Source organism: Athene noctua, chromosome 18 (genome assembly GCF_965140245.1).
Source record: "Athene noctua chromosome 18, bAthNoc1.hap1.1, whole genome shotgun sequence".
Taxonomy (NCBI): Eukaryota; Metazoa; Chordata; class Aves; order Strigiformes; family Strigidae; genus Athene; species Athene noctua.
In genome coordinates, this window is record NC_134054.1 from 429,014 (window position 1) to 450,481 (window position 21,468).

Consider the following 21,468-nt stretch of genomic DNA (forward strand, 5'->3'; position numbering starts at 1 on the left):
AGAAAAGGTATCTGTTGCCTCCCAGAAGAGCTATGGCTGAAAGCCATCACTGCAGTAACAGAACATAGTATGATTAATTCTCTCAGATTCTGACTGAAACCCACAGCACACTGAATATCATAGAATCATAGAACAATTTAGGTTGGAAGAGACCTTAAAGATCACCCGGTTCCAACCCCTCTGCCTGGGCAGGGACACCTTCCACTAGAGCAGGCTGCTCAAAGCCCCGTCCAACCTGGCCTTGAACCCTTCCAGGGAGGGGGCAGCCACAGCTTCTGTGGACCTCCTTCCAGGGCCTCACCACCCTCACAGGGAAGAATTTCTTCCTGACATCTAATCTAAATTTCCCCTATTTCAGTTTAAAACCATTACCCCTCATCCTATCCCTACACTTCCTCATCAAGAGTCCCTCCCCAATTTTTTGTAGCCCCCTTTAAGTCCGGGACCTCCACTCTAAGGTCTCCCCGGAGTCTTCTCTTCTCCAGAGGAACACCCTGAACTCTCTCAGCCTGTCCTCTCAGGGGGGGTGCTCCAGCCCCCCGAGCGTCTTTGTGGACCTCCTCTGGATCTACTTGAGCAGGTCTGTGTCCTTCTGATACTGGTGCCTCCAGAGCTGGACCCAGCACTGCAGGGGAAGTCTCATGAGAGCAGAGCAGAGGGGGAGAATCCCCTCCCCCACCATTGCTCTGGGTGCAGCTGAGGGTATGGTTGGTTTTCTGGGCTGTGAGTGCACATTGCTGGTTCACAGTTTTCCATCCCCTAATACCCCCAAGTACTTCTCCTTGGGGCTGCTCTCCAGCTACTCCTCGCCCAGCTTGGATTTGTGATTGGGGTTGCCCCAGCCCATGTGCAGGACCTTGCACTTGGCCTTGTTGAACTTCATGAGGTTTGTACGTCCCACCTCTCCAGCCTGTCCAGGTCCCTCTGGTTGACACACCTCCAGCGTGTCAACCACACCGCACAGCTTGGTGTCGTTGGCAAACTCACTGAGTGTGCACTCAATGCCCCTGCCCATGTCACCAACAAAGATGTTGAACAGCACTTATCCCAATATCAACCGCTGAGGAAGAGCACTAGTTACTGGTCTCCACTTGGACATTGAGCTGTTGACCTCAACTCTTTGAATGTGACTGTCAAGCCAATCCCTTGGCACCAAGTGGCCAATCTGTCAAATCCATGTCTCTCCAATTGAGACACAAAGATGTTGTGTGGGACAGTGCCAAAAGCTTTGCACAAGTCCAGGTAGATGATGTCAGTTGTTCTTCCCTTATCTACCAATGCTGTGACCCCATTGTAGAAGGCCACCAGATTTGTCAGTCACAATTTGCCCTTAGTGAAGCCAGGTTGTCTTCACCAATCACCTCCTTCTTTCCTATGTGCCCTGGCATAGTTTCCAGGAGGTTCCACTCCTTGCCAGGAACAGAGGTGATACTGACTGGCCTGTAGTTCCCCAGGTCTTCCTCTTTTCTGTTTTTAAAAATGGGCGTTATATTTCACCTTTTCCAGTCAGTGGGAACTTTGCCAGACTGCCACGACTTCTCAAATGTGATGGATAGTGGCTGAGCTAGTTCATCTGCCAGTTCCCTCAGGACCTGGGGATCCATCTTATCAGGTCCCATGGACTTGCGCACCTTCAGGCTCCTTAGATGGTCTCGAACCTGGTTTTCTCCTGCAGTAGGTGGTTATTCTTTCTCCCAGTGTCCACTTTTGCCTTCTGCAACTTGGTTGGTGTGGCTGGAGTCCTTGCAGGTAAAGACTGAAGCAAAAAAGTTGAGTGTCTCGGCCTTCTCCATATCTTGGATAACAAGGTCTCCAGTTTCCTTCCAGAGAGGGCCCACATCTTCCCTAGTCTTTCTTTTATCACCAACATACCTATAGAAGCTTATCTTGTTTCCCTTGACATCCCTGGCCAGATTTAATTCTATCAGGGCTTTAGATTTCTGAACCAGTTCCCTGGCTGTTTGGACAGTTTCTCTGTATTCCTCCCAAGCTACCCATCCTCACTTCCTTTCTGTGACTGAGTCTGTCCAGGAGCTCCTTGTCCACGTATGCAGGCCTCCCAGCATTTTTGCCTGACTTCCTCTTTGTTGGGATGCATTGCTTCTGGGCTGGGAGGAGGTGATCCCTGAATATTAACCAGGTCTCTTAGGCCCCTTTTCCCTCCAGGGATCTATCCCATGGTACTCTACCAAGCAGATCCTTGAAGAGCCCAAAGTCTGCTCTCCTCAAGTGAGATGGCTAGTGAGTGCCTCTTCTGAGGACAAACTTGGAGAAGATGGTGCTTGAGGAATCCTTCAAGCAGGGTTGATAGAAATTTCCCCAGGAAAATGGGACTTGGCAAGAAGACAGGAAGGACTCTTCCAGTACTGAAACAGTGAGAAACTGATTCAAGAAGGAGTCAGACAACACACTTGAGGGCAATGAGCATACTTTAGGAGTTCTTCTATGTTCTAAAATCTGAAATCTGAGTGCTTCGAAAGGCACCCTAACCTGGAAGTTAGTTAACCTAGTTAACCCTGGGTTTCTTGGTTTTTTTGGCTTACCATCAGTGAAGGGGTTAAAGTGAAGCCCCACATGATTGTAAACTAGGTGGGTTCTGGAGAACAGAGCATTAAGTAACAAGAAGTGTACAAAGAAACTCAGAAAACTAGGTGAGATTAAGTTGAAGTTCTGAAGAATTCAGGTAATGAATCTCATCTTCAGCATGCAGAGTTACAGCCTTGATGCTTGAAACAATACAGGACTCCTGTTGAAACCCAAGTGATTTGAAAGCACATGGAAACAAGTGACAGGTCCACTTGCACCACACTGCCCTTGGCTATGTAGTATCTTATTACCTTTTAAAACCTGTCTTGTGCGATTTCAGTCTCTGCTCAGCAGTATTCCAGAGAAAAGTCTTTCTCAGTCTTTCTTGCACAGTTTCAGTCCTGTCTCTGACAGAAAAACACCCCTGCCCTGGCTCCATATTATAATAGTCAGCAGATGTGGAAACAGCCTGTATTTCATCCAGAATCAAATACCATTGTTAGGAGCACATTATATATACTGTGGAGCATCTGATTCTTCCACTGGTGATTTCTTAATAGTGAAGTGGGTTTACATGGGAGCCCAGTCAGAACTTCCCTGTATTCCTGCTTGTGGTAATGTTTTACATGTGCTTTGTACTCGCTTTGCTTAGGTGTAAATTACAAGACCACATACAAAGCAGTGGAGAATCTGGCCCTGTTACATGTCTGTTTGTGAAGGACAATGGAAAAGTGAAGGGAAATAGCAGCAGAATAAGAGGAAGTGGGGTAAATCTGAAAATGGAGGTTACTCACAGATTGAACCTGAAGCTGCAAGTAGTTTTTCTCTTGCACCAGGGTCACCATTTTCTCCTCCAGCTCCTTCCTCTTTGCCTCAGACTTTGCAAGCTCTTCCTTGGTTTTCTCAAACTCCTGTTTCATGTTGGCCATCTCCTTCTCAGATTCTGCACTCTTCAGCAAGGGCTTGATCTTGAAGAACAGCTTCATCCAGGGCCAGTGCTTCACGTTCATGAATGCTCGGACATTGTACTGGATGATATAAATGGATTCTCTGTAAACACATGAAAACACAGTTTTTGAGACTGGTGAGACCTGGGTTGGAAACAGACGCTGATTATTGCCCATACAGCATCAACATTTTCCTCAATGAACTTTTGCATAAGACTTTTTTCCTCCCTTGCTTTTCATAAAGAGTCATTTCCAGGCCCTTGCTTGCAAAATGGCTTGTTCAGTAGCATGAACAATAACTATGTCTGGATATAAGAGGGAGAAATAAACCAAAACAGTCTAACTTCTCTGGCATGTTGCCTGGGAATCTCTGAGACCTTCCTCAGTCTCAAAGAAAGTGCAAGTGCTCAGGTGAATACCAGAGTGAAAACTGACATTCTTGAAGTACTGCTGCTGAGATTACAAATCTGGGAGTTACTGTGAATTGTGAAAACGGCAGCTTGATGCATTTTGGGTCACTCAAAATAGCAAATACCATATTAGAATTTAAGACAGAAGCTGAAAATGAAAATGAAATCTTTTTATGGAATGCAAAAGGATGTTGTTGATGCCTGTAGTTCAAGGGGAGATTAGACAGTTCCTTGCAGAGAAATCCAGCAAGAGTATTTAATTCTTAGAAACTATCCCTGTCTCAGGAAGCCCCTAAACTAAATATATATTGCAGAGTGTTACAAATAAAAGCATCTGGTTGGCAGAGCATCCTATACATTTATGCAAACCTTGCTTCCCCTAAAGCTTTCACTTGTCAACAACATTTGAGAAAGTTTGCTTGGCTTGCCCAGTACTGCCACTCCTACACTCTAAATTTTGCATGATTCATTCCATCTGAGAAGGGAGAGAGCTGAAATAGGAAGGGAGTTATCTGGGATGGTCAAAAGTATGGAGTACCTTCTTTGTACAGGCTACAACTGTTCATCTTAGATGATGGGGCCATGAAAGAAAATTAATGAGAAGGAGTGATTATATGCCATTGCTTACAAAACTAATGGGATCCAATGAAATCATCACACAATATGTTCAAAACAGACAAACCTTAGAACTTGTTCAGTTGGCTATCTCTGTCACAGAGTTCTATAAAGGTTGAAAATGGTAAAGAGAATTCCTGCAGAAGAAGTTTACTGTTAAATACTAAATATCATGGTCCAGCTGCATGACCCAATTGCTAAATAGCCCTTGCTAGAATTTGGGAGGCTATAATGAGGAAACTATTAGTTCATGCTTTCTCTGTTTTTCCTAGTCTTTCTAAGGACAGTTTCTGCTAGTCTTCCTGATTACAGTTTTTTGCCTGAGACAGTATACTGCACTGCTGGACTTTTGTCCTGACGCAGCAGGTTTGTTAGTATTTTCTTATATTACCTCCTTGCATTCATCTTTTTAAATTCAGTTCTCATGAGGTACCCTCTGCATATAGCTTGTGTATGGGTGATGAGGCTCACAAGCTTCTCATCTCTCATCTCTTCTAGGAGTCCTAGGAGGCCTGCCTTGAAGAACACCTAGAACATAAAAGAGGGTCAAATAGTTTGGGGCTTAGGCAGATACAGAACCTTTGGCAGCTGATGCAGGGTAGTACAAGGCACTTTTGGAAAAATGCCTACAGAATAAACTTTTAACAGCTAGAGAAATTTTATGTCAGTATTCATATTGTCAGAGTTGCTGTGATTCATAGTAAGTCACTCTATGTATGATCTAAACACATTATTGCAGTGTTTTTTGATGCCTGCTCCAGCACAGGTTGTGGAAGATCTAGCTTATAAGTAGTTATTAAAACAAAGAGTTACTTTGCAACTTAGTACTATACCCTACTGTCTCTTTGCTATATTCTACCCTTCTAAATTAGGCTGAAGATTTGCTTTGTAAACTGATTTAGAGATGGCTTGAGAAGCATACATGATAGTGTCTGTTCAGTAGTATAGGCAACGGGTTTTTGTCCAGAGATAGTGCTGCCTTGGTTTTGCTGATCAGAGAATCAGTGTCCCACCTGACACGACTTTGGATATGGAACACAGACTTGTGTGTGTGCTTAAATCCCCTGAAAAGTCTGACTGTTCAAACGTGACTGAGCCTGTCTAACATGCACTGATATGAATCAGTTCAGCTGGGAGGAGGAAGGGACAGTACTAGTTTTAGTTGCAGCCATGCTGGGCCATTCTGGTAGTGTGGTGTTCACAGGGCTGTCAGTGCTACCCCTCATACATACCCCCAGAACCAGACCAATTTTCTGTATTCCTTCTTGTTCATCGTGTACTTCATCTATAATCATAGTGAAGGCTGATTTCATATGCAAGAAATACTTTCAATGAACAAAATTTTTTGCCATTAATTATATCCACTCTTCCACAAGGGCTTTACCTTGGTATGGCCAAATCTGTATTGATTGTGGTCAACATCAATGGAGGAAAGAAGCTTTTCTGAAGCCTTTTTGCTGTCAATGAATTGGCCTTCTGGAATGGCTGAGGCATTAAGAATCTTGTACCTGTGGTAAGACAGGTTGCAAGGACTGGTTGCAAACAGAGTGAGGAAAATAGGATCCATTGTATATGATAAAATATACAAAGCTGAGGTATCTGAAAGCAGCTGAACATGCCATCTGAAATCTAGACAGTCTTGGCTGAAGAGAACGTGATGACAAGGGGACACGTCTACTCTTCAGAGGAATCTGTTGGCTGTGTAACAACACAGTATGCTGTTACATATAAAATTAATGAGCATGCCTGAGAGTGTCTGCAGGCCCAGAAATTAGGAAGAACATAGTGAGAATGTGTCAATCTCTTCTCATGTAGTTTCATTGATCAGAGGAATGCTACTCAAAGTTGAAGATGAATTAAGACCACTAACAAAATCAGCTATATTCCAAAGGGAATACAGATCTTGCACAGCACAAAGTCTCTAAAAATTGTACCACTAAATCCTTGAGCTTGGACTAAAAATGGCATGATATTATTCTTTAAATGCTAACAGAAGTCTTAGCATTTTGCAAGGTAATTTAATGATTAAGGTAAACCTGTGTCATGGACAAGAACAGCGAATCATTCTAAAGGAGTTTCTTCAGATACATCAGTGAAGATGTGTGATTGTACACTGGAGCACTTCTTATCCTCAAGTCTACCTTGAAAGAATATTACATAAATAAAGACAGTGGTAAAGGTGCAGTGAATTTTATCTCTATTTTAGGCTTCTACTGTAGCTCGTTCTGAACTTCAGAATGTTTCCTTTGAACTATAAAGCACTTTGTGGTTCTGAACCATGGCCATTGTGGATAGATTCCTTCACCTGTTACATCGAATTATGATTTGACAATTGAGACCAGCTAATGCCTTGCCCCCGGGTTTCAGGGCATTTTTCAGAGAAGTCTTGGGTCCTTTTAACACCAGCTCAGCATGGAACATGCTACTATTACATTTAATTATAACAGGACCCAGTTCTGATTCAGCACTTCGTAGCAACTGAGCTCACATGAACCATTTTAATTGTCTCCGTTTTAAAGATGAGGAAAACAAAGTACAGGACGCAATCCAGTGACAGCCATGGATTTCTGAATGCTTAGTCAGCGCACTGTAAGGAGGCTGCACTGATATGTATTGGTTTTGTATCTATACTCTGGGAGACTTACAAAGAGCAGTATATAATGCCACTTAATTCATTACACTACAAGCATTTTGCATCTCTGAATCATTGGGCATTGACTACAGTTTGGAAATGGTACTGGTTCTGATGAATCAAGAAATCTCTGGTCTGATCAAAGAGGGAAAGACTGGAGTGACCTAAGACAGTATTAATGACTTGATTCCCTCAAATTCCACTGTTCTGGTCTGATTCAGAGGGTCTCTCTCCATCATGTTACCAGACTTGTAACCTGATTCGTGGTTTTACTGAGGCTTTATCATAACAGACAGCAATAACTGAAAACCTACCGTTGTTTAAAGTCTGCATAAAGGATTCTGCTTGGAAACCCCTTCCTGCAAATTCGGATGCCTTCTAGAACCCCATTGCACCTCAGCTGCTGCATCACCAAATAATGGTCCATTTCACCTTAAATGAAATACATCCGTCATGACTCTCCTTATCTTCCAAAGAATCTCCCTATGTATTAACATTCTAGAATGGCTTCTCTTTTTTTTTTTTGATAAAATTCAATCACTTCTTGTTTAAGGATGCAGGAACTGAAGACAGAACACACCTTCAATTCATATAAGTTACAGAGAGCTGCTTCAGTGATCTGAGCTTCACTAAGAATCCTAGGGCTGCAGTGCTTGTAAATTGCCAGTGGCCAACAGACATAAGGCCACATTACTCAAAAATGGCAGGAGAGTACTTTAGGACATGAGCTGAAAAACGTTACACAGCATCAGCATCCTCATTAGATACAGCTAGAGGTGGCACAGTGCAGAGTGTAGTACCATCTAGACAATCAACTTGTCACATAATGTAAGATTTTACCTTGGACCTGCCATGCAACTATTGACTATACTCAAACTTGATTAGATTTGATAGTTAGATAGCTTCCAACACAGGAGCAGATGAGCAGGTCACTTAAAGCTCTCAGTGTGTCTGTAGAGGACAGTTGATTAAAATTGCCAGAACAATCTTTCTCCTAAAATATCTATTAGATATAACAATCAACTCTATTTCTAAGTTCTATTTCCAAGTATTACAAACAAAGTACAACTTGCATAATAAAACCCTCTTGGAATCACTTTGTCATGCAGAAATTTCCATCGGCTGCTAGAGACATTAATGAGTACAGAATGGTCCATACCCCTAAATTTATCTTTTCAGTGTAATCAATGAAGGTATACCCAAAGGAATTGTTAGGAAAGTCAAACATAAGCAGCCTAAAAACAGCTAAAAATCAGATGTCCAGTTTATCTTCCTTCAATTGTCCATCCATAATTTCACTCACAAAAACTACTTTTTTTAAAAGTCAAAAGTCAAGTTTCCTTCTGAGTCACCTCTGTCAAAACAACCAACAGAACATTAAAATGACAGCCATATCTGGCAAAATAATTCATTCAGATATGTTTTTCTATTTTAGTAGGTTTCCTTATCCCCGCGCCCCCCTTACACCTTCTCAACTGTCAAGGCCCCAGTGAGATTCCTCTTTCTTCACTTTAGGATATGAAGTGTGGATACTTCCATTTGGGCTTCATTTATAGTCAGTGGAGTAAAACAGTTTCTTCTAGGATGTGATTCATCTCATCCTAAGATAGATGTATAAAAGGGCCAGATGAATCATACCTTAAAATGCCAGCTTCTCTCCATGGAATATAAAAGGAGTTTAGAATAGCTGAAATGTGAATGTCATACAGAAATGTGTTGCTTAAATCCTGCTTGTGGTCTTCAGGGTTACACAGACATAAACAAGAAATGTAAGAAGCATTCTGAAATTTGTCTTTTGTTTCCTGAGCAGATTAAACAGATCCTAAGCTCCTGTTGCCTGGTACTCCTGTTGTATCCACTACATTCTACTGGTTTCTACCTTGTCATTCAACCAGTATCAGACCTCATAATTTGACGCCTAAAACCAATATAGGCAAGTCTCCCCAACTACTCTCATTTAATGGCCACGTGAAAATACTCCCAAACTTAACTGATCTCAGAGACTAAATTCTTTGTGAGATTTTAATATTTTAATTTCCTTTAATATTTAATTAAAGGAAAAAAAGTAACTCTGTATCAAAATCCTTTCCAAGTGCTAGCAGCAGCCAGCAGCTTGTGCAGGGAATTCTATAAACGATACATGATTTCTTTGACAGTTCTCCAACTCAGTGAATCAGATCCTACCCCTGAACATTTAGAAATTGGTAAGTGGACTTGGGCTGAACCCAACAGTTCTGAATGACACAGTGGCCCTTAGAACTAGGCATTTATTAGGGATTTTTTAATGCTGTTACCCACAATAGACAATTTCATCTGCTGTAATCAATCCCATCCTTATCGTCTTCAGCTCTGTACACTCATTAAAGCAAAGATGGGTAAGTGTTGTGGACTGTGTAATGCTCAGAATTTTGCAGTCATGGTAAACAATACAAGAAGGTTTACTTGGGCACTGTCCCACAGGCCAACCCCCACAGGAACTTCACATACAAAGGGAGCTGTTCTGGAAGAAGTTGGTTGAAAGCTAAGCAGGCCAATTCCCGTCAGTCCAGTTTCTTCAGAGTATAGTGATGGGCTTACCAGGTGTCTTGTTCTCATTAGGAATCAGGCAACGCACGAAGTGAGGATGGGTACTTCTCAGGTTAGTCATCAACTTGTTTAGATTTTCCTGTGATAGAATACAACATGGGTTTGAGCTCTGAGCTACAAAGCTTTCTGCATTCTTCAAATGTCAAGGTTTTATAAAATCACAGAATGGTTTGGATTGGAAGGGGCCTTTGAAGATCATCAAGTCCCACACCCCTGCCATGGGCAGGGACAGCTTTGACTAGCCCAAGTTGCCAAAGCCCCATCCAACCTGGCCTTGAACACTTCCAATGACACGGCATCCACAACTTTTCTGGGCAACTTGTCCCAGTGTCTCACCACTCTCATTGTAAAAAAATTTCTTCCTTATATCCAATCTAAACCTACCATCTTTCAGTTTAAAACCTTTGCCCCTTGTCCTGTCATGGGCCCTGGCAAAACAGTATTTCTCCATCTTTTTGATAAGCTCCCTTTACCTATTGAAAGGCCTCAATAAGGTGTCCCTGGAGCTTTTCTTCCCCAGCCTGAACAACCCCAACTCTCTGAGGTGTTCCAGCCCTTGGATCATTTTTGTGGAACCATGGCTTTTAAAAGGAAATTCACATACCCTGAACACAGCAGACACCGTCTGGAAAGAGCTACCCTTCTTCTTAGAACCTTTCTTGCCACCACCACTATCGCCTTGGAAGAAGTATATAGAAGGAGAACGGTTAGAGTAAGTAGTATGTTTTGTAGGCTTCACCTTCATTTCTTTGGTCATGGACCAGTAAACATAATTACTGTTTAATTTAAATACTGACCCCCTGCTACATGAGAATTTTAGTGAACTGCTGCTAGCTGCTTGTTGATCAGTGTATGGTATATTAGTCTCTGATGCATGATTTAGGTTGCACATAATGTATACGGCTTTGGTGGTATGGAACACTATGGCCTGACTTAAGTGCTACAAGTTACGTTGCTTTTCCCAGAATCACAGAATCATCTAGGTTGGAAAAGACCTTGAAGATCATCTAGCCCAACCATTATTTTACTTATAGCCTCTTTTATTTGTGAGGGTTTGTTTGTGGTGTTGGGTTTGGTTTTTTTTTTGGTGAAAGGCCACAAGAATGTGGCTCAGCAGTGGACATTCATCTCCAGTGCAGTGGAGATTTCTTTAGAAAAACCTTCTCATCCAATGTTCTGAGTTATGGCAGCCCCAAGGCAGGAAGCAAATTTTAATCTCAGGAATACAAGTCCAAGCAGCTCAGTGCATTTTCATATTTGCTGCACTGTTGAAGTAAATTAAATCAAGACTTAAATGGAGTCTTTCTGCTCTGAACTTCACACCTTATCCAAAATATTATCCCCACAACCTTTTCTTCTCACCGTCCTTATATTGATGATACCTGCAAGGACCACAGCTGACTCATCCCCAGTATTTCCTAGGAGCTCACTCAGACACATTGTTATGTCAGCCAGACTGAACTGCAGGGAAGTCCCCATGCAGTACTCTCTTGAACCTCGAAGTCTGCTGTCCGTATGCCTGATGGCCGAGCTGACTATGACTGTATACTGCCTCTTCTTTTTGCCCGGCATCCAGGCTGTCAGAATATTGGGTTTTTTTCTAGAACTCTGTGTGGCCATTTTTGGTATGGCAGACCTATTGACCGTCTGGCTTGGTGGTCTTCAGCCACAAAGAAGGGCAAGAGATTAGACTGCTTTCTGATGTTCTTAGAGGACTTCTAAATTATATTATCTCTCTCATTTTCCTTTGCAACACCAGGGCTGCTTAGCTGGATATGAAATAGTTCCATGGTCTCTTAGTTCTTCCAGTTCACCTCAAGAAACAAACTCTGTCCCCAAAGACTATAAAGTGCTTGAACTTTGCCTGTATATTTGGCACCTGTCTAGAGGATGAGTAAGCATGCACACAATTCACAACACAGTAAGTCAGGAAACATACACCTCCTGTCACTTTGTTTTGGACTTGCTGAGTTTTACTTTTCTACACCACATGAAAATGGTGTTTTCAGCAGTTCCGCATGTTGGTATCATCTTATTTTTGACATATCTGGGTGCACACAAGAACAAGGTCGCATTAGGGGATGATAGAGAGTCTAGAGTATACCACAGAGAGGAGTAGCAGAAGTAGACTTTAGTTGATTCTTGCCTTACAGATCATCAATGAGAAAGTACTTACTTGTTTCTGCACCAGTATAGTTAGAGAAAAGGAAGGACAGCAGCTTCAGGGATGATTTCTGGTACAGCCCCACAACAGTTTCATTCAAGGGATCCTTGTTTTTCTCAAGCCAGCCAGAGATGTTGTAGTCCACTGTGCCAGCATAGTGCACCAGGGAGAAGTGGGCCTCAGCCTTGCCTTTGGCAGGCTTGGGCTTCTGGAAGTTGCTGGACTTGCCCAGATGCTGGTCATAGAGCTTGTTCTTGAAAGAGGTGTCAGTTGCCTTGGGGAACATGCACTCCTCTTCCAGGATGGAGAAGATGCCCATGGGCTGGGAGAAATATGAAAGCATGAAAAAAGTAAGTGCTGTGGAGAGGAAAAGTAAATAAAATGTCAACTTGCATATGATTTGTGGCTTGTTTCAGTGACTAATTTGTACTGCACAAGTTCTTAATATGTTACTAGTTCCTATAATAGGCAAACTAACATTAGTCTGTGTTGCTCAAGTTACCATAAACACGGCAACTTGACAATACTGTTTACATGCATCTTTCAATGAAAGGCTATACATAAGTCTATATATGTATTATAATAAATTGTTTCAATCATCTTTACCCTACATCATTAGGAAGTAGGTTTCAGCATCCTATTTGCAGGACCGATGCTGTTGGGTGTGTCTGTTACAAGCCATCAGGTTATAATTGTCAACATGAACTTAATTTGATGTGCATGGATAACTAATATTTAACAATTCCTGTTCTGTCTCCAGTGAATGTGCATGATGGATCAATTTTTTCTCACCTTATATTGAGTTTAAATAGCAATAATCTGGCACTTTAGAATACCCATAGGCTTCTAATTTGTCTCAGAATTGTATTTAAAAGTGGAAGTATTTCCATAGAGAGATATAGGCACATTCTCAGTGACATCAGAGTTTTATCTGAGCTATATTAGGTATCTTCTGATAGCGCAGATAAGCTCTGATTTTGCTGGAGACACTGATGTGACCTGCACTTCATTGGCCTAAAGAGAGTTCTAGGAGTTCCTTCTTTGTAAAAAAAAAAAAAAGAAGAAAAAAGAAAGAGTAATTAGATGCTTACATCTGATTTCAGCTAGATAGCTGCTAGAGCTAGAATAAGGCATTTTCCAGAGCAGCAGCAACCACAGGAGGTGGATGTTGGGCAGGAATGCTGTGGTGGTTTGAATTAAGATTTTGCTCTCTAGGTGTGGCTGCTGTGTGAGACTTCTGGGGTTAGCATTCACCTTGCCTAAGTGTAGGTGTCTGTAAAGCAGAATCTAGATCTGAGTTAGCTGTTCAGATTGCTCTTCTATAATGGAAGCATTATAAAGACATTTTGCAGAATCACTGAAAGAACATACTACATAAGGAGATGATTTGCATCTTAGAAGTGTCTAATTCTTTCCTGTCATTACAAAAGATACTAGTGTAAGATACAGGTGTTACATGGTGTTCTGATTCCTGTCTCTCTAATACTCTGTATTGCATAGATAAGGGACACAAAATGTGTGGACACTGAACAGCAAGTGTGGATTTTGGGTGTTACATATAGCAATAAGCAACAGGCACTATCCGTGAATGGGAGCGCTGCCTGTAGATGCTGCTGTGTGGTGGGATGTGTGGGAGGTTAGCAAGAAATGTGAGGCTCATGTGTGCAAAGCATAACCTATGGGTATGAATATTAAGCAGTGAACATGCGTGTTGGATGGCTGAATCAATCACTGTACACTGGGCATGAGTGACAGTGCTGGGAGCAGATACCTGTATGATCCTGAGAAGGAAGATATTTGGGTATGTGCATATTGGATTTGCACATGATGTGCAAGTGCTGTGCATAACCACTGGATACTGGCTTGTAATGCAGCAATGAGGGGTTAATTCCCATGAAGGTCCCCAGTGCAGTAGCTGTGGTCAGTGACAGAGGGGCCAGAAGGGGTCATGTTGCTAGAACCAAGAACTTGATTCTAGCCATTACTGCAAGGAGGAAGACTTGAGTTCACCTTACTGTTAAAGGCACCAAATTAACTTTGTGTACCCCCTCTCCCTTCCACCATGTTGTTCAGGAAACCATTGTTTGTGCAGCCTGTCATTTCAAAAGCTTTAGTTTTATAAAGTGCCTCTTCTTATGTGAGAGGGTCATTCAACAGTAATGTGTCAGTTTACTAAGAATGATCAGACTGAAATAAATGACCATGAAATAAATGTGCTCTCCTAAAATGGAAAGATTTCCTCTACCTTCTCAATGAGCTCAATGCAGGCAGCCAGGTCCATGCCAAAGTCAATGAACTCCCATTCAATTCCCTCCTTCTTGTACTCCTCCTGCTCCAGCACGAACATGTGGTGGTTGAAGAACTGTTGCAGTTTCTCATTGGTGAAGTTGATGCACAGCTGCTCCAGGCTGTTGAACTGCAAATTCAAAATATCAAAAAAATCCCAGTTAGTTTGGAAAAGTCATCAATGGACAAGCATACCTACCGTAACTCACATCAAAAATTTCAAAGCCAGCAATGTCCAGGACACCAATGAAGTACTGTCTGGGCTGCTTCGTATCCAGCTGCTGGTTGATTCGTATAACCATCCACAGGAACATCTTCTCATAGACTGATTTAGCCAAGGCACCCACTGAATTGTATACCTGTAAGAAACACAGCCATGGCAGTAATAAAAGTTGATTTAGCTTTAAAGTCGAAGGAACTGTCTGAATAAAATGAAAAGTTTATCAGCTGTCTAGGTACCTGTTGGACATTTTGTCCTTTAGTTACGTATTCATTCCCGACTTTCACCCTGGGATAGCATAAAGCCTTGAGCAAATCAGCAGAATTCAGACCCATCAGGTAGCCTGCCTTGTCAGCCACTAGGATCAGAATCAGCAAATGAGTTCAAAAGAGACAAAGAAAGTGTCCTAATCCTCTAGGATGCTCTGTTACAGGGAACCTACTTTTGGTGCTACTCAAATACCCCCTATTGTCAAGGGCAGCTCCTCTCCAGTGCCATGGAGGCTGTTCAACCCCCAGCACAGGCAGTGTCTCAGCTGCAGCACACTTCTGTTCCACGCCTGGGGGGCTGCAGCTTTATCTTTATGTCTTTATGTCTTTATGTCTTTCTGTTTCCTTGTGGGGCATACTTTAAATAATTGACTTTGTGGAACTTGTAACAAACTTAAAAACTTTAGTTTCTGAAAGGGAAAATCATCCTCAAAGCGTTGGGCACTGTATGAGATGGGGGTGCTCACTTGTCTTCAGGTGCAGTTCACGAATGAACTCTGCAGTCGACGCTACCTTCTGTGCCATCCGGCTCTGCCTGCTCCTCCCGCTGCTTCTGCTTGAACTTCATGTTCCCATAATGCATGATGGCCCCCGTCAGCTTGTATATCCCCACCTTCTCATCGGGGCTGAAGCCCAGGATGTCCACGGCGCTCTGCGGAGGCAACCAGCAAGTGAGGGAAGGCCAGAGAAGCACAGGGGGTGAAGCACAAGGTGCCGTTAACAGGCAGGTGTGCCGTGATGGCAGGGTGGGGTTTTTCGCCCTGCCTCCCCACCCGCACCGAGCAGGAGCAGCACCGGCCCAGCCCCACGGCCCGGTGGGGCAGCATGGCCGGCCCTTGACTCTGGGCCAGCCAGGCCTCCTGGCCGCCGCTGTGCGGAGTGTGGGGCAGCCCCGCCGGTGTTCCACTGAACTCACATCTGTTGCCAGCAGCTCCTCGCTGTCGTCAATACTGGCAACAGTGACTTCTCCTTGGCTCACGTAGGGGAAGTCGTAGGGGTTGGTGGAGATGAGGAGGAGATCTGCAGGTGTACAGGGCACCTTTGGTGGCACCAGGGCAGGTCACAGTGGAAAGAGAAAGCACTTGCTGAGCCAAGCCCAGCACTGCTGGCACTCACCAATGAGCTCCGGCTTCCTGTTAGACATTATCTGATAAAAAATATGATAGCTCCTTTCACTGGCCAGCTGGAAAGTCACTCTGGATTTCTCCAGAAGATCTAACCAAAAGAGAGATGCTCTTAGTCTCCTCATAAACTTTTTATAAACACACACATTCTGCATGCACTGACTTGCTCCAACTCACAGGTTTCAATATCCGCAGAAGCCAACTTGCCAGTTGTTCCAAAGTGAATCCGGATGAATTTTCCCTATCAAGCAGTACAGATCAACCCATTGGTTATAGCGATCAATGAATGACAGACATGTGTCCCAACAAATCTGAAAAGAACTCACAAAGCGTGAGGAGTTGTCATTCCTCACAGTCTTGGCATTGCCAAAGGCCTCCAGCAGTGGGTTGGCCTGAATGATCTGATCCTCCAGAGTTCCCTAGTTAGAGGAGAAAAAGCTTCTTGTCAAACTTCACTACTAGTTAATAACAAATATTGCAAACAGATTCCTTTTACACTTTATGTGTGATTTTGACCTAAAATTTGGCAGTTTTTAAACACTCTCCAGCCACCACCCATTAATATTGCCATTGGTTTCAAAAGGAAGAGTGCTAAAAGACAGACCTGTATTTTGTTTCCTTCTTGTACCTGCTATCATATATTTGGTATCATATATAGAGTCACTACAGTGGAGCTCAGAGAGTTTGAAATCTGTATGAGAGACGTTCACATTCCCATTACCAAAGGCCATGACAGCTAATGAAAATGTGAAAATTCTGGGATTTTTTCTGGAGGTTACTCAAGCCCAGGACACACAGAGAGAGGTACAGCCTTTAGTAGGAAGCACCTGCAAGGGAGAACGTTAAGTTTTGCAATTGCATTCTTTAAACCAGCAGCTTTTCAGAATGCAGAAATACATCTCCAGACATACTTCAAAAAGAAGAGGGGGACATGGACAAAGCCTGAGACTTATCAAACTTAAAAAAGCAGAGAACAGAAACTCTGGGGTTTTTTGCTGCATGACTGCAGAAGGAATTGATTGACATGTAAAGTTTTGATACTGCATTGTATCACTCTTGTTAACTGCAAAAATATGGGAAGAAAGAAGCTTTTGTGACGTTAATCCTCTCCTTTTCTGTGCAACGTCGTCCAGGAAGTAGAATCAACACACTCTTTTCTGGAATGATAAAGCTTTTCTCAAGGCTTCTAGCAAAGTCATGATTGATCCCTATGTAGTCAGGGCATGAAATGTTGCCAGGGATAATTTCCGAGATAGAAGTGGAAAACAAAGGATAAGGAAAAAAAAAATTTTTTTTATCCAGTTGAAAGATAAGTGGCACAGCTCAAGTTGCTGCGTCTTTGTACGTGGTGTTCAGCGGAGCCTTTAACATCTTGCAGTGGACAGGGAGTGCCATTCCCAACACTGTCTGCAGATGGCACAACGGGTTTAAATTAGTTACTAGTCTGCCTTGAAGATGGACCTTATAAAATTAAGGCAACGCAGTACCATATGAGGCTGTCTTTATATGGTTTTTTTTTTTTAAACAAAAAAATCCCAAACCCCTCGAGTAATGCCCTCTCACGTGTATCTTTCAACTTTCTAAATTCCTCGTTTAAGAGAAGAGATGTGTGTGTCAGTGCAGCTGTCTACACCAACACCAAGCCTCTGTGACCAGGGAACTCACAGGGGAGCATCATGCATGGAGAACAGTGGGAAGACATGGCAGTTCTTTACACAAGTTCATTCTGGGGTTCTGTCTACAGGCTGGATGACAGAGTGCTGGAGGCTGAACAGTATTCTGGGGAAATGCTGTTACATGCTTCCCTTATTCATATACTCTTGGTCAAATACTCGGATTTCATCCTGCATCTTAGATAGATATAGATAGAACTATAACCTGAGTGTTTTATTTAATGTTCTTATGAAGAAGCACATACTACTGTTACAGAGATTGTGAATACTAAAAAGATGGAGTATTCTGTGAATAAACTCAGAGAAGGGTAGAACAGGTTATTGTCCATCTGAGAGCCAGATGATTTTCCTTACATCAAACATGGTCAGTACATCTCTCAGCTGTCTCAAAGTTTTTCTGAGATCTGTCCCAGCATAGTGAGCAGCTGGTGAAAGCTGAGCCCAGGAGATTCTGAAATGGTGCTGATGGAAAGAGTACTTGTGATGAACTACTCTTGGCCATAGCAACCCATCAATCACAGACACCTGTCTGAGAGTGTGAAAAGAATATTCAGCCTTGGAATCTTCTTAGGTTCCCCTGTACCCTTGGGTACTCAAATAACATGCTGACACGTGTCACCCACTTTGATGCACATGCCATGTCACAGACTGTGGTGACACCCATTTGTGCCACAAGGATGTTTGTTGCTTGCTCTGTGCTAGGGAATGAAGCCCACGCCTTGCGGATTCACCAGTGGGCTCAGATTGCAGCAGCTGTGCTGCTCAGCAGAAAGGGGCATCAGGGCATGTGCTTTTTTTCTCTGGAAGAACCCTTTCTGAGGTTACTTTCTAACTGTCAGGCAAGTGGTTCCAGCTGTCACATGTCCCAGATCTGTCCCTTATGCTGCTCCTTGGGACTGTTATGTTGACCACAGGCAGGAGAACAAGCCAGTGGAAAACTACTACGTGGTGCAGCTGAAATGACTCTTAACTTCAGCACAGCCACGCTGGAGTCCAGAGTTCCTGCACTTCCCTTGTCAGTAGGAATGAATCAAGGAACGGGAATGGCACAGTCATGTCCCGTGGTAACTGAATGCTCCCTTTACACTTGCAGCCTCTCAGGTGCTGTGGATGTGGCCAGTCTCAGGATACCAATGGACAGATACATAGACAGTCAGCACAGCTGTCTTAATTATCTTCCTCTCCCTGGTGAAAACTTCCCCTGTGTAAATGAAGACTGGGGAGAAACTGGGCCTTTGGCCTTTCCTACATTAAGAAAATGTTTCTTTAAGTAGAGTTCCACTAGTGTTCAGAGGGATGGAGGCCAGGCAGCAGGGGTAAATGAGCATAGGTGTGCTTCGACTGTTCATCCTGACTGTCTCCTCAGTTGCACTACACTTTCTACCCTTCCACAGTCCTGCAACCCTAAAATACCCATTGATAGTTTCTGCTCTGCGGGCAAACACTAGGAGGGGGAGACAATGATATACCTGCATTTTGCCAGGCTGTTGGTCTTTCTTCTTCTCACCAGTAACTGCAATTGTTGCAAAGTACTGAATGACACGCTTTGTATTCACAGTCTTCCCTGCACCAGATTCTCCACTGTTAAATTGAAAATATTAATTGTTATAATGAACAGGAAACATTTTTACTTCTCTGTCAGCTTTGTCACACATACCAAAATATACTCACGTGATAAGGATTGACTGATTGTTACGATCTGAAAGCAAAGTCACAGAAAGAGCCATTGAAATGAGATGTGGAGGGCTTCTGTTCCTCAGACATAACTAAATCACCTCAAGGGAAAGAACTATACTGAACTGTACTCATCCCTTTGTAACCAGATAAGGTAAATTCTGCATTAGTCTGCATGTGGATTTTTTTTTGTGCACAGAGGGATGGAGCAGCCCAAAATCTAACTCCAGTGAGTGGTTCTTTATAAGGCTTCCCACTTACTATTTTTTGTCTTTTATGTATAAACCTTAGTTTAAATATTGTTTAATCAGAATCTGATTCTCTGCTGTGTTCCTTCTTTACTGTTCCTTTAAATTCGTTACTAGGAGAGTGGTCACAAAACCATATGGCTAGCTACCATCTTTCATTATCTGACAGCACAGAGGCCATTAAGATGCCGCAGGCAGTCTAATCTTGAGTTGTTCTGTAGGACTATGGAAACTGTTGCTATCAGACACTGAGTAGAACAGCACTTAAGATGCCTGAACTGTCAAGTGTTCCTTGACCAAGCAGCCAGCCCTGTGTATATCAGAATTTCCCCATTCTTGCCAAATGACTCACCAGTCAGCATGAACTGGTAGGCATTGTCAGAGATGGAGAAGATGTGTGGAGGGGCCTCCTGGCGCTTCTTGCCTCGGTAGCCAGTCACCACCTCCGGGTTGTACACTGGCAGCCACTTGTAGGGGTTGACAGTGACGCAGAAGAGACCCGAGTAGGTCTGTGAGGAAGGGAGACAGCACGTTGGCTTCCACCTACCCTGGCAGAGCAGTTCCTCCTCGCTGCCCAGAGGAAGACTGCTGCTGGTACTTACGTAGATCATCCAGGCTGCGTAACGCTCTTTGAGGTTGTACAGCACAGCGGGTTCGTGGAGGTGGGTCATCATGGCCATGTCCTCGATTTTATCGTACTTGGGAGGGTTCATGGGAAAGACTTCATCATCCTTTACAGTCACAGTCTGACAAAATCAGAAGAGAACAACAGAAGAAATCTAAGCCAGGAAGCTGCCTGAACTGGATGATCATGTATGAGTAACAGTTGGTATCACTTACTGTATCATCATATGTTTTAACCGTGACTTTGCCACCTTCTCTACTCTGAATGGTACCTTTCACATACATTTCCTTTTCATCCACTACAAAACAGGCTGCCTTAGCATCAAATGGACGATTCTGGGCTTCGATTCTCTCCTTCTCAGACTTCCGTAAGTAGGGAGCAGCTTCTCCAAAGACTGCCATCTCTGCATCTGAGCTCATGGCTGGAGCTGCTATGGAGGAATTCAGAAAAGTTTCAGAGACCCTGTGCTTTTGTAATTTATATTTATCCAGAAAGTGGTCATGTTCAATGACTAAAAGAAAGGACTAATCAGTGTCAGGCACTTAACTTCTGACTCAGTTTTAAGTATCCACTGAAGAAGTCCTAATAAGGTTCCTTTTGTAGACAGAGGTATGTTGTCTTTGAAGAAACCCCTGTTAAACAGGATGCCTGTGTGGCCAAGAGAGGGCAGAGAGAATATCAAGCTAGAAGTCTTTCATAGACTCTTCTGCTGTAACTTCACCTGCTGTTCACACAGCTGCACAGCCACATACTTGGCCACGTACACATACCCACTTAGATTGTTTCATTAGGCATCTAAAAATTTAGACACCAGTAAGATCTGTAAATTAAGCAGATTGGTTCTTACACATAATTTCCAAGTAGAGGTATTCCTGGCACCCCCCTGTTTTCTGTTTTCTGGTTTCTGTCTATACCAAGCACTGGAGCAAATTATGAGGGTCAATCATCACCTAACTAAACCCAAACCGTTTTATCATATGAACCAAATATAAAAAATCTTTTCAGATTGGTGCAAAATTAGCTAATAAGGGAATATAATGTTTTCTGAAGGGAATAATTAACAGCATGATAATATCTAGGTAACAAGTACATTTCAAATAGTTTCAATTATAAAGTACCATTTAGCTTTAACATATTATATAGAGTAATATGGGTTATGAATCATTAGAAGACAATATACCAATATGTACCAGGCATTCAGTTAGGGATTTGTCTAGCAGAAATATTTCAGAAAACTGCTTTATGCTCAGTTTAATTTTACATTTTTAGCAATATCTAGTAAAAAATCTTCAACACAAATAGCTTGCTGCAGTCAGAAGGCTTGGAGTGGATAATTCAAAAGCATCTGGAAATAACACAAGCAGAAATAATGTAGGCAGGAACTAGCATAAACAGAATGTTCTTCCCCAGACAAGCTAATATACAGGATAGCAAAAAAAAAATAAAAAAAAAATTCTAAACTCCTGCTA

At 42.8% G+C, this 21,468-nt stretch overlaps 1 protein-coding gene across 1 annotated transcript in view; it reads right to left on the reverse strand.

Moving 5' to 3' along the window:
- Window positions 1-20,418, reverse strand: part of LOC141968103 (myosin heavy chain, skeletal muscle, adult-like) — a 36,418-nt gene extending 16,000 nt beyond the window's left edge. Inside the window, exons 1-20 of the mRNA XM_074922469.1 lie at window positions 20,215-20,418; window positions 19,977-20,120; window positions 19,727-19,883; window positions 19,124-19,151; window positions 18,922-19,033; window positions 16,106-16,198; window positions 15,957-16,020; window positions 15,772-15,870; window positions 15,572-15,675; window positions 15,169-15,307; window positions 14,626-14,744; window positions 14,376-14,525; window positions 14,126-14,296; window positions 11,893-12,202; window positions 10,321-10,394; window positions 9,708-9,795; window positions 7,445-7,562; window positions 5,883-6,006; window positions 4,890-5,026; window positions 3,321-3,576 (exon numbers count right to left, since the gene is read on the reverse strand). Of these exons, the coding sequence (XP_074778570.1) occupies window positions 3,321-3,576; window positions 4,890-5,026; window positions 5,883-6,006; window positions 7,445-7,562; window positions 9,708-9,795; window positions 10,321-10,394; window positions 11,893-12,202; window positions 14,126-14,296; window positions 14,376-14,525; window positions 14,626-14,744; window positions 15,169-15,307; window positions 15,572-15,675; window positions 15,772-15,870; window positions 15,957-16,020; window positions 16,106-16,198; window positions 18,922-19,033; window positions 19,124-19,151; window positions 19,727-19,883; window positions 19,977-20,120; window positions 20,215-20,418 (2,691 nt within the window). The remainder of the gene's footprint in view (window positions 1-3,320; window positions 3,577-4,889; window positions 5,027-5,882; window positions 6,007-7,444; window positions 7,563-9,707; window positions 9,796-10,320; window positions 10,395-11,892; window positions 12,203-14,125; window positions 14,297-14,375; window positions 14,526-14,625; window positions 14,745-15,168; window positions 15,308-15,571; window positions 15,676-15,771; window positions 15,871-15,956; window positions 16,021-16,105; window positions 16,199-18,921; window positions 19,034-19,123; window positions 19,152-19,726; window positions 19,884-19,976; window positions 20,121-20,214) is intronic.
- Window positions 20,419-21,468: the final 1,050 nt, after the last annotated feature.